The sequence below is a fragment of the Atractosteus spatula genome, chromosome 3, assembly GCF_055471065.1.
Source record: "Atractosteus spatula isolate fAtrSpa1 chromosome 3, fAtrSpa1.hap1, whole genome shotgun sequence".
NCBI lineage: Eukaryota > Metazoa > Chordata > Actinopteri > Semionotiformes > Lepisosteidae > Atractosteus > Atractosteus spatula.
In genome coordinates this window covers 75,762,417-75,783,271 of record NC_142708.1, presented here as the reverse complement: position 1 = coordinate 75,783,271, position 20,855 = coordinate 75,762,417, and the positions used below count along the sequence as shown (strand labels likewise).

Here is a 20,855-nt window from a genome sequence, read left to right as displayed (position 1 = left end):
ACATACTGTATCTCCAGCCACAACAGAAAGTAATTTAGCCCGTGAGTGCACAATATTCCTCATGAACATTCATATATTTAATATTCTGTACATTACAATAAACAAGCAATCATTAACAGAAGCACAGCTGGAGAATGAAAGCTTCATTTCACTTGTTTTAAAAGATGATAATGGGCTTAACAGTCATGTTAAAATTTGAAAACACTATAGCTATTCAAGGATAAACCATTTTGTAAATGAAAATGTGGTTTGCACTTTCCCAAAATACCTTTAATGTCATTTTAACTGGTCTTTTTATGAGAGTAAAAATGAAAAATCCTTTATCCATGTAATTTGCTAAGAACATAATCAGATCAGGGTATCTGCTGCACTTTGACCACCTGAATACATCAACACAAGCAGCTCTAAGTGAACCTGCCAGTGTACCGTTTAGTCACGAGCTGAAACGGTTTTTAACACGTTACAGCCTGGTCTTCCAACACGCCTGGACTACGTGATGCTGACTGGGTGCGTACAAAAAATATTTAGTTGCATGGTCCTGGCATGCAAAATGTTGTTTGCATGAAATGGACAATTTGCATTGTTTGTGCAAATGAGAGTGAAACCAGAACGCACTGGATGTTCCTTGCCTGGATCGAGGATATTCGACGTGTAAATCTCTCACCTCTGCTTTCACCCAGGTCTGACCACGTTAAGGGCACTGCAGGTGAACCAAGGAAAGCAAATCGCTCATTTTGAACACGATTCTTACAAGATCCAAAACAAAACAGTACAGCTGCATGTCTGTTTAACACTCATTACCTTCATCACCAGATCTGGTACCAAACGGAAGTCTGAACTACTTTGATCGAGAGCGATGGGTAACATCACAGATACAGCGAGATCGAGTGTGCAGTTTTAAAGGACATTCCTGTACAAATTGTCCTACATGCACATTAGGGTAAGTCTGGAATCTAAACAGAAGCCTATACAGAATCTATTACTTCACTCAAGCAAAGTGAAACGATTGTGTGTAATCCTGGCATTCGAAAACAAACCTTCATTTTGAATCTGTGAAATAAGAGCAACTGGTAGTTCAGCAGCACAGCAGTCAGTCATTCCTCGAGGAGTTTTCACATGCTTGTAGTGTTTGTATGGATTTTCTCCAGGTTTGCCAGTTTCCCACGACCACTCATTGACCAGACAAGTCAAGGTTAAGGCAGTAACAGTCGGTAGATAATTTATACTGGTCCTAAAGTCTGCATCGGGTACAGCCTGGCCAGGATGTTTGCATCATGTTAAGTAGCCCTACAGGATTAACCATGATAATGCAATTGGTTCAATTGGGATTCACCTTCAGCTTTTGAAGAAACTGAGAAGCAAACACTTTGAACACAGGTTCTTAGAGCATGATGGAAGGACTTACTTTCAGGAAGGAGAAAGAGGGAGAGTCTCTGCTTTGAGAAGAATTACAGAAAAACAGGTTGAAATAAGGAGGGCCGTTTGCAACAATGGCTAGGAGGGAAAAACTGTATGCACAATATAAATCCGTTTTTGGCACCAGATACATTTTGTATTTCTAAACCTGCTCTCAGTGTTATTGCTCCCATACAGCAATATACAGCAGGATCTGAACGTCTTAAACTTATTCCTTAATTTTTCTGTCCTGCAGCCCTTCTACCAGTTAGCTATAGATTGCTAGATGGGCACTCGTTCTGTCAAAGTAGATTTAAGGGTAGGGCGCAGGGCTACAAACTGCTGGCTCCCAGACGTACAGTACACCGCATGTGTGTACAGCCCATGACGGACTCATACCATCCGGGACAGAGGGCAGCCTTGTGCCCTGAATATGCCATGATCCTCAGAGACGGCGATCTCCAACCCCAGTCCTGGGAAATCTCAACCCAGCAGGTTCCGGGGGTCACCCTGAAATCAGAAACCTCTAAAGATGTTGAGACAATTCCATGGTGACCAATAAAACAGATGAATTGAAAATATGTAAAGATTTGAGACTGAAATCCAAGTAACCTTCAGACCTCAAGGACCTCTTAATTATTCTCCGTTACAGTACTTAGTTCATCAATGGCTCACGGGTTTTCCCAATCCTGAAAATCTGGGGCAGCCCGGGACCAGGGTTAGAAACCCCAGCTGTGGATCGATGCAGCTATGGATAAATGAATGATGGAAATAAAAACACATGGAAGGTTACACACAAACTGCCCTTCTTTGGTTGCTAGTGGCTAATCTATCCTAGCATCTCACCTAGCCATTTCCTCAAAGCTGCCAGCATCAACCTCACCAGTGCAGAATGGGTTGCTCGCTCCAGACTCGGCGCTAACAAGGGTCTCCTATTCTCAGTCCTACCACCCCCTTAAATTTCCACATTTCCTTGTGTGATGCAGGTTCCACACTTCAAAGGACAAATCTATCTCCTCCAACGGAGAAAGGAGAAAACACTGCAGGTTACTGTACAGAATGAAAGAGGTCTATTCTCAACTGCTTTTTAAATCACAAAAAATGATCTCCAATATTTTCCATGTGCAAGGCAATCCTGTGTGGATTCACTTGAACAAGTACACAGATCTCTCCTAATTAACAACTCTAGTTTAAGAGGCAAAAAAACATCTTAAACCAGACAAGCAGACAGCAGTAGAAATACCATCATCAGACAGTAGAATTTCTTCGATTAGAAATTAAGTAAAATGCTCACAGAAATGCTCTCACTTTTAAAAATGTTTTATTGTATGAATTATAATGTGGCTAAAGTGGAATCTTTTTGTCAGAATAATACTGAAAAAAGAGAAATATATTTTCAGACAAGGGTATGGCATTTATTTATCTGAATTCCAGATATGTAAACAGGAAAGTGAAATCATACATTTGCAGTAACTGCATCCTGAAGTCCAACATCAGTTTTGAAGTACAGTATAAATAAAAATATCCAATACAAAGAAAATAAAAGCATCTCATTCTTCACTTGTTTGTTACTTTCATCTCTGCGAATTTACAAATATTTGAGAGTAAAATCAGACCAACATAAAATAATTGTACACACTATTATTTACAATAAATACAACAGGCTTTTATTCCATCTTGGACATTTCAAATTTTGTGGTCATGTTTTCCTACAAAAAAGAAACATTTATTAGAATAAAAATCAAATCACTGTATAATGAAATGTTCTGTGATACTGTAATCATTTATACATGATTAATTACTAATTTCCTTCTGACACAACCTAAAATTTACAGAACTGAGAGAATTACAGACATCTGTAAGGTTATCCGTTTTCAATTTTTTGTTAAGGATGAGTAATAGGTGGTAAAAATGTACACGACTCATCTTTCACAGAAATAGTCCAGGCAACAACGGGGATGTGAGACATCCAGGGAACTGAGAAATGAGGATCGTTTTAAAGTGTTTTATGACCGAATGGGCCAGACACAGACACACAGTAACAATCCTTCCAGTGTAAAATTTGGATGCAGGTTAATGTTTAACCTGCATCCTCATTAAGAGTCAACACATGCAAATTAAACAAAAGCACCACTGCGGTGTTGTGTCTTTTTAACTCCCTTCCACTAAAACTTTTATCGTATTCACTGCTGTAGTCATTTTTATTTGGAACTTCAATGCGGTTTTAGGATTAATAAATAATTTAATTAACAAAAAGTTTTGTATGCGGTCTGTGCCATAACACTGGGCAACAGAACAAGTAAAAAAAGAAGCTAAATCTTTCCAGGGCAACAACATTTCTCTATATAATACTCCATGAAGCTTAGACTCTGACACAAAGACCGATTGTACTGTCTTCATATACAGTAAAACTACACAACACCGTTGGACAGAACCTTTATTCTTCTTCTACACTTGTTCACATGCCCTGGTCTCCAAATGAACATTGGCAATCATCATTTATACAGTTGGTAGATAAGGTTAATGAGAATTATCAAATATATATATGCAGAAGAATCAATAAGAAACATTCACACAATAATCAATCTCCTTTAATGTCCCGCTGTACTGTTCATCCTTCTAAGGCCGAGACCAGTTCTACACGTGAATAGTGCCCCCTTGTGGACATGCGAGGCCTATAAGGAGGAACAAATCAGGTCTCTTACCTCATCTGAGTCCAGCAAGGGCGGTAGAGCTCTGCAAGACAAGGATCATTGTTTCTTTGAAAAGGGGGCAGGAACGTTGCAAAAGGCCAAGAAGTAAAAGATAACAGAAACTGCTCTGAACACGGGAAGCTCACTGTCTTGCTAGCTTTGCCTCACACTACATTAAATGTTGCAAACTATCTGCACATCAACGCCGACAGACCTTTGTGAAAAAATGAAGAAAAAGTAACAGGGAAAGCCTCACTTCCAGCAGTCACTGGTTTTTGCAGATGTGCGCTAGTCCTGACAATGGAGTACTGAATTGTAACCCAAACCCATTCACACTCCACTTTCCCCACCCTGCGCCTTTCACCACGAACCCCAGCACTTATTCTGCTTCGACCACTCTTCCCGACCGACACTCAGCGGCGCCCTTCCTGCCGAGACGGGCGAGCTGCTGCGAGTCCTGTACTTACACATCTGCCATGGAGGAGGGAATGTTCTCCTCGACCCATTTCAAATCTTCATCCTGTCGGGGAAAAGAAAATAACTGGATCATTTCAGTTGCCTGACCCCCCTCGCTTAGTAGGACAGTGACACTGCTTGTTGACTCTTAGGCAAAAAATCCTCATATTACTCCAACTCGTTTTTTGAAACAGCTGTTGGTTTGGCAGCTTGTGTTGTCTCAAGCTCCTGTTAAGTTGCGCTCTTCACCTGTTCTACAGGGTCTTTTAAAATTGCACACAAACTTTTCACAAGTCCAGAGTTGTAACCACTTCTTCATATTCCTGCCTAGGTTCCACAAAATGTTCCTAAATAAAATGCACGCTGTAAACAAGTTGTGATTCATCCATCTCGGTATTTCTGAAAGCACAAGGTTTAAAAAGAAAGTGACTACAACCTTAACGATGAGTAAGCTTGCCCACTGCTTTACACAGTTCACAACAATACTGTGCAGGGTACAGCACCACTGTCCCCAGATCCCTTGTAGAAAAACTGTCACAAAGCAGAGGCTAGCTCGTTTCCCGATTTCCATTTTTATAATGATGTGGCATAAAAAAATCCCCGATTTGTAATGAAGTCACAGTTTATGTGAGCCATTCTTGGCCACGCCTGCGCATGCCGAGTCAAAGGCTGTGCATGATGTACACACAGACAGCACAGTGCGTGAATCCTGAGCTCTCTTTTTCACAAGAGACCCGACACGCGCACAGAGAGTCCTCTCACCACTTTGTTCGTCCTGGCTGTTCCGTTGGTCTCTGATTTCATTCCTCTCATTTTCACACCCTCTGGAACATAAGCAGGAGAAACAACTGCACGTGAATTAAAATAAATTAAAGAAAGTACGAAATTCACCACCTTATACTGCTCCGCCCCACGCATTCCAACAGGAAAGTCAAAGAAGATCACTTCTGCAGTCCTGTTTTTTCACGGTTAGATTTTCAATTCGAACAGCCAAATCAAGATGGCTGCTCTGAAAAGCAGAGCCACTTTCAGCTGACAGGAGCCAAAATCCCTCCAGCAAATGTCATGCAAAAAAATCCAACCACACCCCACAACAACCCCCCATCTTTGACACCCCTCTCAAGGCCACAGGAAATGGTTTGTCAGCTGTTTGGCCAAATCATGGAAAACGTTGCTGCTGACTAGGTTGCTTATCTACTGAAGCAGCAGACATAACCCTGAGAACAGAGCTCTTCTCTCCTGGAGGACAACACGATTCTTACCGAACGCTTCGTTCATCAGCTGCTCTTTCTCTTCTTCACTCATCTCGTCAACCAGAGGGCTGAAGGCGTATCTGATAGCACAACAAACAATCTCTCAAACTTCAGAGAACCCATAGTGTGAGCCATCTTGGGGCTCTCGTCATAAATAAAATATATACCATACTGCTGTATAATTCTCAATTCTTCTCTGGTGTCTATCTTTAAGTGCTGCATTTGTAAATCTTTCTGAACTGTTAAGATTTTCTTATTTCAAGTGGGGAAAAAAACAGAAATTACATGTTAACATTTAGTACTCGAGATTGAGATGTCACTGAAAATGTGACAGTTAAAAAAAACTCTGCTACCCTTTTTCTAATAAATGATACCCTATTGCTCATGTTAAAAAAAACACTGTTAGTATGGGGTCTTTTTCTATGTGAAACTGGGAAGGAAAACAATGTTAATTTTTTTTTCAATTCAAAGACAAAAAGCTTGCTCAGATTAAAGGGTGTGGTTATAAGCCTTATTCTCCACCCCACTCTCAATACCCTTCATTCCCAAACACACAGGCGTAGACGCTGTGCGAGTGCTGCGACAGTGCAGCCAGGAGATCGAAGCAGAACCAGTTCTCCCACTGGAGAGCGCTTTCCGCTTCCTTCCTCGCTCCCAGAACTCCAGCCCCCCACAGGAACCGCACGGGTGGAGCAGGAAAGCACGAGCACCCGACTCCGAGGTGACCCGGCTCTGCTCACCTCTGGTTGTTGGCCGACGGCCTCCAGAGGAACATGATGACCAGCAGAACGATGGAGAAGAGGAACCTCCAGAAGGCGTCGTCAATCCACAGCTCCCCCCAGTCCTGCACAGGGACACAGAGGAGTTACAGCAGAGCTCCAGCTGCGTGGGCTCAGTCACATCCAATACCCTCGCAACACGCCTGCCACTCCAGGGCACAGAGGTGGGGGACCGAGTGCAGAGAGAGGGATGGGATTAGGTGGAGTGGACAAGAAATCATTTTTAAAGCAAATTCCAAATGTGGTGTAAGGGTAACTAACCAAAACTACAAGAAGATGAAATATTCGGCCCTTTCTCAAAGCCTGCAGGATTTCCAACAGAAGCTAAAACTTCGTAAGCAGGGCCATGATAACGAGAATCGTTTGTGTAAAAAAACCCAAAACAAAATATCTACTGTCCTGGTAGCAATGATGGGATTCTACACAAAGATCTCTGCCCTCACACTTATGCCTATGCCTTCACAACCTCTGGGGAAATGCTCTGCAGTGGATATACATTCTCCAGGGTCATCCTGATTAATCTCATCACAGTGGAGACACTCTACAGAGCACTGGACTAAAACAGCCACCCATTCTTTAAAACAAACCTGTACTAATAGACTAAGTACTAAAAAGAGGATTTTTTTATCAGTCATCTCAGCAGTCTGAGTGATGGAGGTAAGAGAGATGAAGGTCTTCGTAATACAGCCTCGGTCACTCACCGACTGGCACTGGGCGAATCTGAAGGTCTTTGTTGTCCAGATGATGAAAATGACAGAGGCTAGTGGGAAGAAAGATATGAAAAAGATCTGAGGATCATTCTTTCTAGAAATGAATCTGCACAATGGAGTATGTGATCAAGATAAAGAATTGTTCAGAGATTTTGTCAGCACTCCTCGTGTCAAAGAGGTCAGTAAGATAGCCCCAAGACAAATCACAAGTTTTCTTGACTGATACGAGTTAAAGGATGTTTATTCTACAGGTCAAATGATACGATAAGGTCCAGATTTTTTAGTTCAGACTTTATGGTTTAAAGTGATTTACACTTAGATCCCAAACCTAAGATATACAGTATGAGGCTCACGGGCCATGAGGAGAGAAGGATGCATTTTTATTGTAATAAACTGAAGCAAAGTGTTCTAGCCAATAATAGCATTTGTCACAATTAGTTTGATGTTCTAAATAATATTATAAATGATAAAAATGTGTATTTCTCTAAATTGCTTGTGAAAAGCAATAAACTGTATGCTTCAGCTTTAAACACAAAAGACGAATCGAGAGCATGTGGTTGAACTGGAGTGTGCAGTAAAACCTCGTGACCAAATCCGACGAGCCCGGCAGTGCAGTGTGAAGAACAAAACGACCTCGGCACCGAGAAGCCTCACCGATGACGGCGAATATCAAGGTGTTGGTGAAATGGCGATAGAGGGAGAGCTTCACCACGTTCCTCCGCAGTCGCAGCAGCTTCATGGTCTGGGCCAGGCTGATGAAGATGTGTCTCTTTGTCAAGGAACCTCCTGAGGCCACCGGTAAAGACACCCTCTCTCACCCTGCTGCCGAGAACTGCCACAGCCATGCCCATCGGGAGACTGGTCTCTTGTGTATCAAGACCAAGAACAGAGCACCTACCCACTGCGGCAAAAACAGTGCTGAACTACTAGAGACCAAGGAGATCGGGAGAAGTACTCCCCATAATAGTATATTATCCAAAATATAACAGGTAATTATTCACACATACCTGGCTGACAAGTTTATCCAAAGCAATTTGAATTTACAACCATTTATTTAGCTGGATGTTTCAACGGAACAGTTTGGATGAAGAATCTTGCGCAAGTGTCTTTTTTGGCTTTGACAGTGTCTCACCTGGGACCTGAACCCACAACCAGTCCAAAACTCTAACTACAGCTCCACATATTACTTGCTAAATATACAGGTGTATATACAGCAGGCAGAAAAGCAGAACCTTTTTTGCATGCACACATTTTCTCTTCTAGAGAACTTTGGATGTTCCTGAAAGATCTAAGCAACAAATTAAAAAGAGAGCAGCTGGGGCAGATTCCCAGGGCACAGCAGTCCAGCCCACTTCCAGATTCACCATCTGTAGGCTCCTGGACACACTGCACTCACAAAGCCAAAAATCTGTACTTTATTTAAAATACGTACACTTTTAAAAATGCTATTTCAGACCCCTGCCTGTCTGGTCAAAACAAGAAACAAACCAGAAACCTGCAGCAGCTGGTTGCTTCACATGCAAACACCCACAGCTTATGGGATCCACTGGTGATTAAAGAATTCTTCTCTGCTGCAGTTATTTCCACCTCCCAGCAACACTCCTTTACAGACAATTAGCCATTTTTTCTTGGCTTTGACTCACATTAGCTGAAAGACTTTTCAGCCACACTTTAATATCAGAATAGTCTGAGGTGCACGGGGGAAAGGACAGGAGTGAGAGGGGGCAGGGAATCAAAAGGACCCATATATATCAGCAGCAAGTTAGTGCAGGGCAGAGGCAGATAAGAGAGAATGAGAGATGCAAGACAGGATATCCACCAGCAGAGGGCAGAGTCGAGCACAGCCAAGGGAATGGCAGCCAACAGCACCAGATCATCCTGAGCCTGAAGAGGACAGAGACAGAGACAGACAGATAGAGAGGAAGACAGGACTGTCACACAGTAACTATAATAGTGTGCAATTTTATCATGCACACATGCTTATTAAATATATTTTGTACAAATTTCCATTTGGCAACAAATCTGAGACAAATCTAACTTCAAATTTATGATATCAGCATTCCTTGGAGGTGCCCAGAGGTCCCTAATAATGCACTTCTTCCCAAATGGGATAGTGTGATTGAGCTCAAGACCAAAACCTAAACCTTTAAAAAGGTCACAAAGCACTGTTAAGATCTCTGGCTTTGTGCTCTTTTCCTCTTACTGTTTTGAATGAATTCCTTATGACGCACATTAGTCTCCCTCCACCAGCCTACCAAAAATGCAATCAGGCAACATGATGAATGGGATTTTCAGTCTTCTCCTACAGAAGCATTGAGGTGCTTTAAATAAAGATGTAAATTCACAGACTCTGCACTCCTCCTGTATGGCCTAACAGCTAACTCCAGTTGTCATGCACATCGACAATGGATGCTCCAGTTCTGGCTCTCGATCAAACAGTGGGCTCACCCCAGAGCACACCTCTTGCCAACACATCTCGGATGTGCCTCGCAGTCTTTTTGACATGACTAAATGACCTGGATTCAACCCCTGTGTAATTAAAATGTAAGCAAGAGCAAACAGTGGCTCTCAACGGAAATTACTTGATTGCTCCCCTGTCTGTCAGATTTCCTTACAGTACCAAAGAAAGCCTGTCACAGAAAGCATGGCTTCAAAAGTCCTGATCCTAACACAACAGGACACATAAGAGACAGACCTACTGATAATCCATTACAATCACAGTGTTCTATATCGCTCTGTTTATCATCTACAGTATCTTTTGCAAATCAAACTTATGTTATCTTCTGCACCTCAGAGGACAAGGGATGCTGAAAATAAAATGTCATGGAGTTAGCGAGTTCAGTGTTCTTCAGGATCACACAGAGAGCCAGACACGTTGCTTCTGGTCAGCTGCCTTGGAGTGCCAGCATAAGACAGAGCTAAAGCTTCCAAGTCAAAGCAAAGAAAGAGAGGAAACCATTCTGCCCATCTAGTGTGTGCTGGGTTTTAGAAGTTACCTCACCCAGCATGACGTCAAGGTAACATTCTGTCCATTTTAAGCTAAAAAAAGTTGTGAATCACCTCTGTACCATTCATGCATGAACAGCAGAACCAGCTCAAAGTGCATGCCAGCTGCTGCTGCTCCACATAGTGATCTGGGCCTGATGATCCTGCAACTTGTCCTAGGCAACAATATTGCTGAAACCCACACTCTAGAGCCAGCCACTGACAGCATGGTCACTCATTAGTTAGAAAACACTGGCTTTTACCTCATTAAGACCAGGAGCCTTGAACCACCAACTTCATCAAGTTTTTGCTAATATAAGAACTACCAATAAGCAACGAAAGTGCAAATACTCCTGATAATGACATGTGCATGAGCCTGTGGCATTAGAATAACGCACAGTGTAATAACACCATACAGCACTATTGCAGATTTGTCTTATCTTCTGAATGGGCTGAGACCCAGATACTGCGTTACCAAAAGGATATCCACCACACAATACAGGAGTCAGTAACGGCCAGCACTATGTCACACAGAAGCCTGCTTGTCCCATCTTGATCCTGCAGAAAGGACAATTTATCAGAATGGGAGCACAGGGTAGCAGCATGGACACAGAAAAACTCTTCCCCCTGTAAATTCACAGGCCTGCAGGAGGAAGTCTGAGGCACTAAAAAAAAAACCAGCACCTTCAGAGATCCGCTTAATTTTGTTATTGACACTGTAAGTAAACATGAAAGTTCCAGCCCCCTATGTACAAACATATTCCAGCCAATATAAGGCAATATATCACTCCAGATGCTTCCTGGTCAGCTCCAAAATTCCTGCTAACAAGTACCGTTTCATAGATCTCCAGACATAATCGCTGCAAAAAAAAGAGGGGGTTGAATGGCTACAGGAAGTGGGGTTTCTGACCGCGTGCGGGAGTTGCTCACCGAGTTGACCCGTAGGATGCCCTCCACGATGGAGAAGATGAGGTAGAGCAGCCCCACGCCCACCACCCTGTGCAGCAGAGCCCCCAGCCGCGGCCTGCAGGGAGAAGCACTTTGTAGCAGTTTTTGCAGAAGGACATTAAAAGAGAACAGGTTTGTCCTCTTAGTGGTCTTCTGAGCAGATCTGAGAAAGGCCCCACCCTCCAATAGAACATCACATTCTTAAATAGCCTGAATTCACTAGGGCAGGGGTTCCTGGCCCTGGAGCCCCACACTCCTACTGGATTTCAGTCCAGCTGAGCTTCATTACCTAACCGAAGCCTGTAACTGCTGCTTGACATCTGCAAGTACCCTTTCAACTGAAAAGTCGGGGATTTGATTTGAATTAGAAAATGCTATCGTGAAAAGGCTGCCTCCAGCAGACTGAAGACCTAAACAACAGTCACACCACTCAAATTAGTCCTGTGATTAAGTCCATTATAAATTAAACGGTGTAACTGACCACCTGGCTGGAACAAAACCTGACAGGTGGGGGGAGGGCCTGGGACTGGGACTACGCCCTTAGTGAAAAACGAAAGCAACAGGACATCACTTCAAGAGATTATAGTATGCAACTGCTTATGAATTTTAATGTTAATTTTTGCCACACATGAGCACTGTCCTCTCCTTGTCCACCAAAGCTCAATTGTTTGAGCTTCTTCCGTTATTCAGCCACGGGCAAAGACACTCACTTGACAATTCCATATCCGAGGCTGGCGATGATGACCAGGACACGAGCAAGGGTCCGCTTCACAGCCGAGAGGACCTCGGCGAACACCACCGCCCCCTGAACTACAGGGAGAAGCAGACGGTAAGAAGAGCGAGCCAGGAACGCAGCAGGGCCACAGCCCAGCAGATCTTACAGGTCACTGTAAGCCTCCCACTATCTAGAGAAAGGAGAAGTTGAAGCCCTTTCCACCTGACTAATAAAGCAATTCAATATGTGAACTGGATAATTAAGAGCACAAAAAACTGGAAGACTGGAAACGGGCCCCCCCATAAAATCTTTCAAGCAATGGCTGCCACGTCCTGGTCTCAGAGGGCCGGTGGGTCCTCAGGTTTTTTCATTTCTCTTGAAAGCAGCAGCACCTAAAGAGCTGGGAGATGTTAAACTCATTAAGTCTGTATTTAGCTGAGGTAGGTTAGGAGCAGAGCAGGAATGAAAACCTGCAGGTGCACAAGCGCGCTAGAAACAGGATTAAACCACCCCGACTTTAAGCGTCTGAAATTCCAGAGACTTAAAGAAGGTTTTTGGTATCTTTCTAAAAAAAAACCTGTTCATCACCTTCACAACACGCCTCGCAGGCGTTTCCTGTTCAAGGACAGGACAGGTGTGTCACGGCAATTGTTGGCTTTGCCTACACCGATTTAACATTGTGCTGAACACAAAGGTGCTGCCTTGTCCTGCCCTGGAGCTATCCAATCACAGCACGCCATGATGAGGATTGCACAGCACTGTGACATCGTGAAGAGAGCAAACTGGGGCGAGGAGACCAGCAGCAAAGGTACCCGAACAAGCTTAACTGCTTCAGCCCTCACACGTCCCATCAAGAGATCTACTAGAAAAAATGGCAAGCACTTCTACAACAGCACTTTATGTAGCACGAAAGCACTGTCACATCCCCTGAAGATTTGATGTTAAAACTGCGTCATTCAGAGCAGAATCTTAAAAAAACGTTGTTAGAAAATGCTAAGTGAACCCAAGCATCATCATCACAAGTCCACCCCTGGGCATTCTCAGCAGCCTACCCTGTATCACACAGACCTGTCCAGACCAAGTGCCCCGCGGCTGCACACCTGAGAGACCGTCGTATCGGATGCTCTGGAACTCGGCGTAGTAGACGGCCTTCTCCAGCATCCCCAGGAAGATGACCCCACCGATCCAGAACTGGATCCGCAGCAGGTCCCTCCAGTAACAGGCGGACAGACCGAGCCACAGCACGCCGAACAGCACGTAGATGATGCACATCACCATGTAGAACTGCATCAGAGAGGAGACGGCATTCACATCAGCGCCTGCTCAGCGAGACCGCGTCTTCCTGCAACACAGGACTGGTCCACTGGACTACTGCAACTAATCCAACCATCATAATATACAATCTCTCATTGCGTCCATTTCAGGTTATTACACAAATGAGTTACAAAGATACTCAGGTTCTGTTGATTTCAAAATAAAGGAACACAGATTTATTTTAACTGAGAGTCAAGTTATTGTATTTTATCAGCGAAAAGTAGAAAGCACTGGCAGTCACGATGAAACACAGTAATTCAGTAAAAGACAAGGAGAAAAGAGTGGGGGGGGGGTATAATTGTATAAAACTGTATAAAAGCACAACAAAACAAAAAACTCAATTTAAATTAAGCAGAATTTTTTGTCTGAAAGAAAAGTCCTCCAGACCAAGTGTCTTTGAAACTGCCTTTGACTTGATCTCATTCTGCAGTCTGTAGAAGTGCAGTAACACAACTCTTTTTTTTTTCTCTTCCTCCCTTGTGTCTCTTTCCCTCAGACTCCTCACACATCTCCTGCTCCGAGACACACCTCCAACCTGCACTACCTGATTCCAAACCTACCTGCCTGATGGCAGATTTGCCATCTGCACAGACTCCACCATTTGCCACAGGCAGGTGGAATAAAAGCTTTTATTTGCGTTCAGGTTTAAGGCTTCAAAAGAGAAGGGGCACTGTCCCGGGACACGAGAGGGACACAGGAGTGGCGCTGGACTTACAATCATGAGAGGCCATTCGGAAGCAGAGATGTACTCGTGTGGCCCTTTCATCTGGACCTCCACTGCGGGAAACACAGTGAGCACAGAGTCAGGTCAAGGTGCAGGGCTCCTGACCACCACTCATACAAACAAGGACATCACAGATGTTAGGCAAAAGAGAAGCCATTAAAATTCACACACTAAAAAACGTATTACATTACGATGTTCTTCTGTTGCCAAGTTGTGTAACCATCGTATTTGCAGCGGGGAGCTCTAGTGCTGCAGGCACTTAAAGGTCAGGTCAGGCTCTTACACTGCAGGCTCCAGGTGCTGCCCTCCTCCGCTGGCTTCTTGGCGGGGCTGATCTGGACGATGAACATGTACGGACCGTCCTCCCACACTTTGGCCACAGCGTTCAGCGGCTGGGAACGAAACACAGGAAGCAGAAAGGAATGCGGCTGAAATCCCAAGCGCTAAACCGAGAGCTGCACGTGCCGGAGTCCACTCCAAACGTACACAGAGCCATCCGAGCAACGAAAAAAGGAAGCCCTAGCTGAAAAAACTTTGATAAGGTAACATCAAACGTTCTCCCAAAATAGCTTTTCAAGCCTTCTTTGTATTTTCCATTCCCACGACGCAATGATTCCTGTGCTGTGCGGACAGGATGAGGATCCCTGCCAACGTCTCCTGAATTGTCAAAAAACACAAAAGTCCCGTTTGTGAATCAACGCGTTTGTTTGAACATTTCAACGCTGGGCTGACGTGGCAACGTGTAATTAGGAGCATGTCAGGCAGAGAGCCCCTCTGTCCTTGCTGAATGCTGAACGCCAGACCACTCACCACATCCGAGACTGCTGAGGTGGTCTTCACCTGACCTTTAACCTCTCCCTCCTCCTTGACTGAGGGCTTATTTGTCGTAAGGGCTTCACCCTGCAGAAATGAAAGAACGTGCTAAAAACTGGATCATTTATCAGTTCAATTCAATTTTTATATAGCGCCTTTCACAACAAGGTTGCCCCAAGGCGCTTCACAAAGCAAGTGACCACACATGTTGTGAATACTGAACAGAAAAGACCAGAAGACAACGGAGGAGAGGAACCCAAAACTCCTTAGTAAGGAGAAAAAAAACCTCTAGGGGTCCAAGGTCATCTGGCTGCCCAACCCCTTTGGGCATGCTTACATCATACAATTAAAAAAAGGAATAAATGAATGAGGATTCATATCCCCAAGTTCTGTGGACCTGTGGAGATTTTGCAAAGGCCAGATATAAACCTGGATGATCTCTCCTGAACCAGTTCCACTGTGTAAATTTAACGTTACCTTGACTCAAGCAATGAAAGGCCACAGGGTGGAGACCATACCTTCTCAGACACAGCACTTCGCTTCCTCTTCCCCTGGTTGCCTGTGCTGGTCTGCAAGACATTTTGCAAGAGATTAATTCAGAAACAGAAACGACCTAATTGAACGTCTCGGAATTTCTCGCACCCTGAGCAGGACAGATTCACGCCCCCTTCATCTAAACCCTCCTAGACTGGACTCTGGGGAACCCCTACTGCACGTGAGGCCATCCCTTTATTTTGGGAAGATCTAAACATGTACATTTTAAACAGGGTTTTCCAGAATGGATTGACTGTTATTTTGTCATATTCAGAGATGGTCCAAGTGGTGCCAGCCTCACTCCCGATGAGCACTCCTATCACCACACGGGCTCCTCGGCCAGGAGTGGTCTGGGATGCCACACTCTCCAGCCCTGAATCCACGAGTATTTCATCAGTGTGTGTGTCAGGGAGGGCACCTTAAGGACAACGTGTGAAGCAATAATTAACATACCTTTTATTTAGAATTCTTTCTTTAACCAGGCATGTCACACAGAAACAGAACCTCATTCTCAGAAGACAGAGAAGGGAGAAAAAAATGAATCCAAAATAAAAACGGGATGAGGCAGTGTTAAGACGATCCAGGGACAACTGTGTCCGGAGAGATGACGTATCCAGAGTCACGATGGACACTACAGAGGAACTGTTTCTGGAAAACTATATCAGAATTCTAAAAGGGCTGGCACACTTCAAAATTATTTTTACATGGGGAAAAAAACTATATTTCTTTGGTTTAATATAATAATTACTGCTAATAAAGTAACGTCAAAATAAAATGGCCTTTTAGGAGAGCCCCGTATGCACAAAGGACAGTGACATGAAAGTGCACTGTGACAAAAGAATGCAGTCTCACAGCTCCGCTTGGTTTGCAGCACTGTGCAAGCCAACGTCAGTCAACTGAAAAAAAAAGACAAGCAGAACTCGTTCTCTCTCACCTCTTCCACCTCTGGTTTCCTCAGCTGCTTCGGTGTATCGAAGTGCCTCACGGTCAGCTTCAGGGACAACCAGCACAAGGGAAAAGGCAAAGTTGAAAAACACATTCTGCATTTTATTGTTTTAACCAGCCCTGCTTATGCAATAAAAAGAAACACAGCAGCTCATACTTGAGCTCATTAAGGCAGCAGTTTTGCGAGCTGTTAGACGTGTGTGGCCGGGAGCCAAGATACTAGAAAGGAGGAGGAGGAAGGACAGCACGTCGCACCTCGTTCCGCGCGGTGTGCAGCACGCACTCCTGTGTGTCGTAGGAGTGGAAGACATAGAAGCCGCTGCCTCCATCAGGAACCTCGCTGTCCGACCTGAAGTACGACCCCACCTGCGAGTTCTGGGGGAGCAGCAAAACCACAAACAGCAGTAAGAAACCGCGAGTCCTGAGTGTCAGCTCAGCACCACCAACACCGGCCAGCGCGGCGCTAGGTCAGGACATCCGCAGCAGTTCGCACACACCCCTCTGAATGGTACGGCCTAACTTAAAACAATTTAAAGCATGAAACCACTTTGCCAGTTTCCTGAAGAGGAACGAATTCATGGTTTATCCGGATCTTATTATACCTCTCTCTACCACAGTCACATCACATGCTTTTCTTCACAAATATTGACCTTTTGTTTTATTTGTATAACATTAAGCTGTTACACTGACAACATCCATATTTTATTGCTCTTCTGAGACACTTCCTACAAGTAAAACTTGCCTTTCGTTAAATGATGTTGATTTAACCACTGCAAAAATTTATATTTCACACACACAACAGTCCAAAGTACAAGAACACAGCAGACTGTAATATTTTGGGGTTGATGACAGAGCCTGTCCTGTTGAGCCTGAAACAATTTGTTCCGTTTACGCAATTCTCCATGACATCCTCATCGCTGCAATCTATCATTCCCAGCATGCACACAGAAACAGTACGCTCCAAATGAACACCTTCCAGAGAGGTCAGGGACTTCAAATCCATCAAGGAACTTACATCCAGAGCAAACACCTCATCGTAGCAGCGGGAGCTGCGCAGGTACCACGAGATGGTGAAGTTCACAGCAGGGTTGCAGTTCTCCGCCAGCCCTGCAGAAACAAGCAGCACATGTCTCAGGGCTCCCAGCTGGAAACCTGTACAGACACCACGTGAGGCTTGATATTCTTCTACAGCAGAATGAAAAAAGGCCAATCATAAGACCATCTATAGTAGACGGAGCCGAGCCTTGAGAGCCCCAGACCCTTCTGGGTTCAGTGCACTCACGAGCTTCGGTGCTGTGCTGATCTGGTCACCTTGCTCGGGTCTTGAAACAAGTGCGAAGAGAACAGCACTGCAAAGCCCACAGCCCAGGCTCTCAGGACGCGGGGCTGCACGACCCTGCTTGGGACCCTCAGAGCCACAAGGATAAGCACACATCAACAGAACAGCACCCCAGCGATCCAGCGCCGCAGCAGAACTGATACTTACATTGCAGGTATACTATGGAGTTGTTAAACAGTGTCTTTTTGAAAATGAATTTGTCCTGCTGATTAATGGAATTCTGAAAAAGACAAAAGTTGAAAGAGACTTAGGTTCTGCGATATTCTAGCCAGAAACATGTTTCTCCTGTTCTGACAAAACCCTAAAATGCACTACAGCACACACTGAAACATCACACTTTATCCATGAGCTCCTTTATTGTATTGACAATTTGGCTAAACAGAGTTAAATAGGTAACACATAACACTTATTAATAAGTGGTCGTATTAAAGATCATAATGCTCATGGACATAAAATGATCTCGACGAATGAGATATTGTGGTTGTGTTTTTGACACAACCATCCAGGTGGGGCTGCACACTGGTGGTGGTGGAGGGGATCCCCATGACCTGTAAAGCCCTTTGAGTGGAGTGTCCAGAAAAAGCGCTATATAAGTGTAATCAATTATAATAATAATAATAATAATGATTATTATTATTATTATTATTATACAACTGAGTCGTCCCGATTAAAAGGGGCAGGGTGACGGTGACCGGGTTTTGTGAAGTTCAGAAAGCTGAACAACTGTTCTCTGTACTGACAAGTGAAAACGAACAACAACAAAAAATAATTTGATTTTTTCAGTTGTAGTTGTATGTTATTTTGCATGATAAGTCATGTCCGTGACCTATACCTCATGCTGGAGGGCCCCAGTCAAGCACGTTTTAGGAATAGCCATTAAATAATCGATTTCTAAAGGTCTGGAACACCTAGACTGTGGCCAATTAAATAGTTGGTTATTTTAGGGATCTTTTTTATCACAATTCAGAATTTCCTTCAGTCCAGGAGTTCTGCAACTTTACTTAGACTCATTGCTTAACTCCTTAAATAAGTGATCCTAATCTTTAAATAACAAGGGACTTAGAGAGACCAATAAGAATACCTGGACTGGAGCTCCCCAGGATGACTGTAACCACAGACCAGTATTGCTCTATAACTGAAAGCACAGCTCTGCCATAAAACAATGTCACTCTGCTTTTGAGGTTAGGGGCTAAACAGTTTTAAACCTCAACAGCAAAAACCCAGGACTGGCTCACATTACAGAATTACTTTACTGTTTTTTGGGCATCTTTCACCTTTTTATTGTTCAACTCTAATAACATTTTCAACAAGGAAGGGTAACTTCTGCAGTTGCACGCAGTCGGGTTAACGTCTTTAGCTTAGGACAAACATTTGAACAGTTCTAATAACAATCTTGTTATTTACAGTAGGCATGTCTTACAATGCAGCGTGTCTTTTTCAGTACCAGAGCTAAAAACACCCTGCCAAAGGCGACTGACAGAATGAGAACCTCATTCGTCGAGGGTGTTAAAATGAAATTTGAGTAACTGGTTTGCAAATATAGAGAAATAATACGCGCTTCTGGCGGAGAAAAGGGGTACGTGTGAGCGAACAAGGAAATGGGTCTGAGCGAACCGCGGCGTGCTGTCGCGCTTACTAAGGAATTTACTGATTGTCCTGCAGTTTCTAGTAGAAATAAATTAAGACCATTGTAAAAAAATAAAAATACAAGCCCCTATGGGCAAGCCAGGTAAAACGTCTACAGAGAGACGAAATCCCCTGTCAACACAGCACAACTTCAGGACCCGCAGAACAAGCCTGACATCACAATAAAGACAGTCTTCTCCCTGGCCGCTCGCACTGCGCAGACACAGGGGAAGCGAAGCGACTTACGCTGTCCACGTTCACGATCCACTTTCCCGGCTCCGACACCGCATGTAGAGGCTGCGCAAGGTGCAGGAGGAGATATACATGTAACAATTTCTTTAAGCCCCTCGAAGGCAGCGCCGTGGCTCTGAAAGCCGCCATTTTTACCAGGAAACAGCTGCGCTACCGACCTCCTGCGACTGGAAACGAGCAGCCGGTGAAGGCATTTTCTTATGTCGTCACCGGGAGGGAGGAGGCGGGGAAGACGCACAGAATGGGGGTTTTGGTTTTGTCCGTCCCACTTCGTGAGGCAAAAACCGACAGTTTTTTCACGTTACATTGCGAGACGGAGCTGAGCTTTTCATCCCAGCCCGTTAAAATTCATCCTCATGTCTGGGGACTTATGTATTGGAGGACACCCAGGGCCTGGGTAGCATTACTTAACATGGTGTAACGCCCTACTCGCTGGGGTATTTTAACCAACACTGATAAACTGATGCCTTATATACCAGCTTCGACACCATGTCTGTGTGGCATGTTCCACACTCCCACAACTTTTTGTGTAAAGAACGCCCTTCTGTTCTCGGTTTGAAACATCCACACCATTCAGTCTTATAATAATAATGATTTCTTACACGTATATAGCGCTTTTACAGCTTCTACAATTGTGACTTTAGAGTTCATGCTCGAAAGGATTCGAAAGGGGGTGGATGAAGTTTGTCATCTTTGTAAAAACAAGTCTAAACATGTGACATGCGCGATGCTTGCTCTTTTACACACGGCGAAGAAACAATGGGCGCTCCAGACTACAGCGTGAACGGTGACCACTTGTACGCTGTAAACCACAGGAATTCAGCTCGTTTTCCTCATTTGAACCAGTCGGTTCTCACAGTATCTGCTGTCCCCTCCAGAACAGTTCAATCCGCACCAACTCTGCTTTCATACCGCTCCCAGGCGTTCTGTACTGAACGGACATTTGTAAACCCTCATTACACGAAAAGCTTCAGGGAAGTTTTCTTAGTCTGTCCATCGGAGGAGTGGGCAGACATCTGAGGTCCTGGGGTAGAGCACCGTAGAGACTTAACGCGAATTTATTTTTTTTGTTTAGAAAATGACTGCTCTTTTCTATAGTTCTCCGCTCTTTTTTATCCATAAGCGTATTTTGCGTTTTTTATGAAGAAGAGCAGAAATTGAAATGTTAGAAAAAGGAAATGTTAAATGGGTTACATATTTTCATAATCTTCTACGAATTTTTCAACGATCTAAGAAACAAATTCACAGGTAATTAACACAGGGTTGCAGTAAAACACCGTTATCCTTTCCCGACCTATAAGCTAAACAAACACAAGACAAGTTTCAGAGCTCGTTTTACTACAAACGCAATTTCCATTTCTCAGTTTCCAACAA

The 20,855-nt window shown here is 44.0% G+C and overlaps 1 protein-coding gene across 1 annotated transcript; it reads right to left on the bottom strand.

Annotated features, from left to right (window-relative positions):
• Nucleotides 1–2,788: 2,788 nt before the first annotated feature.
• tmem87a (transmembrane protein 87A) lies at nucleotides 2,789–19,689 on the bottom strand. Its single transcript, XM_088911267.1, has 21 exons — nucleotides 19,476–19,689; nucleotides 17,751–17,823; nucleotides 17,280–17,371; nucleotides 16,520–16,639; nucleotides 16,254–16,310; nucleotides 15,304–15,354; nucleotides 14,783–14,872; nucleotides 14,256–14,364; nucleotides 13,964–14,025; nucleotides 13,035–13,218; nucleotides 11,930–12,029; nucleotides 11,202–11,295; nucleotides 9,102–9,170; nucleotides 7,941–8,049; nucleotides 7,278–7,336; nucleotides 6,538–6,641; nucleotides 5,807–5,877; nucleotides 5,307–5,368; nucleotides 4,556–4,608; nucleotides 4,101–4,131; nucleotides 2,789–3,104 (listed from the first exon to the last, which is right to left on the bottom strand). Exons 1-21 carry the CDS (start codon nucleotides 19,608–19,610, stop codon nucleotides 3,063–3,065), a joined length of 1,767 nt encoding a protein of 588 aa, XP_088767393.1. The 5' UTR covers nucleotides 19,611–19,689; the 3' UTR covers nucleotides 2,789–3,062.
• Between the last annotated feature and the right edge of the window lie 1,166 nt (nucleotides 19,690–20,855).

What these genes read in the sequence shown, in the direction of transcription:
- tmem87a (XM_088911267.1), bottom strand. Translation starts at nt 19,610, where the DNA reads ATGGCGGCTTTCAGAGCCACGGCGCTGCCTTCGAGGGGCTTAAAGAAA. An exon ending in ATGAGGTGTTTGCTCTGGAT is followed by an intron (nt 16,640 to 17,279) that starts GTAAGTTCCTTG and finishes CTGCTCCCCCAG; the next exon opens with AACTCGCAGGTGGGGTCGTA. An exon ending in CCGAATGGCCTCTCATGATT is followed by an intron (nt 13,219 to 13,963) that starts GTAAGTCCAGCG and finishes TCTCTGATGCAG; the next exon opens with TTCTACATGGTGATGTGCAT.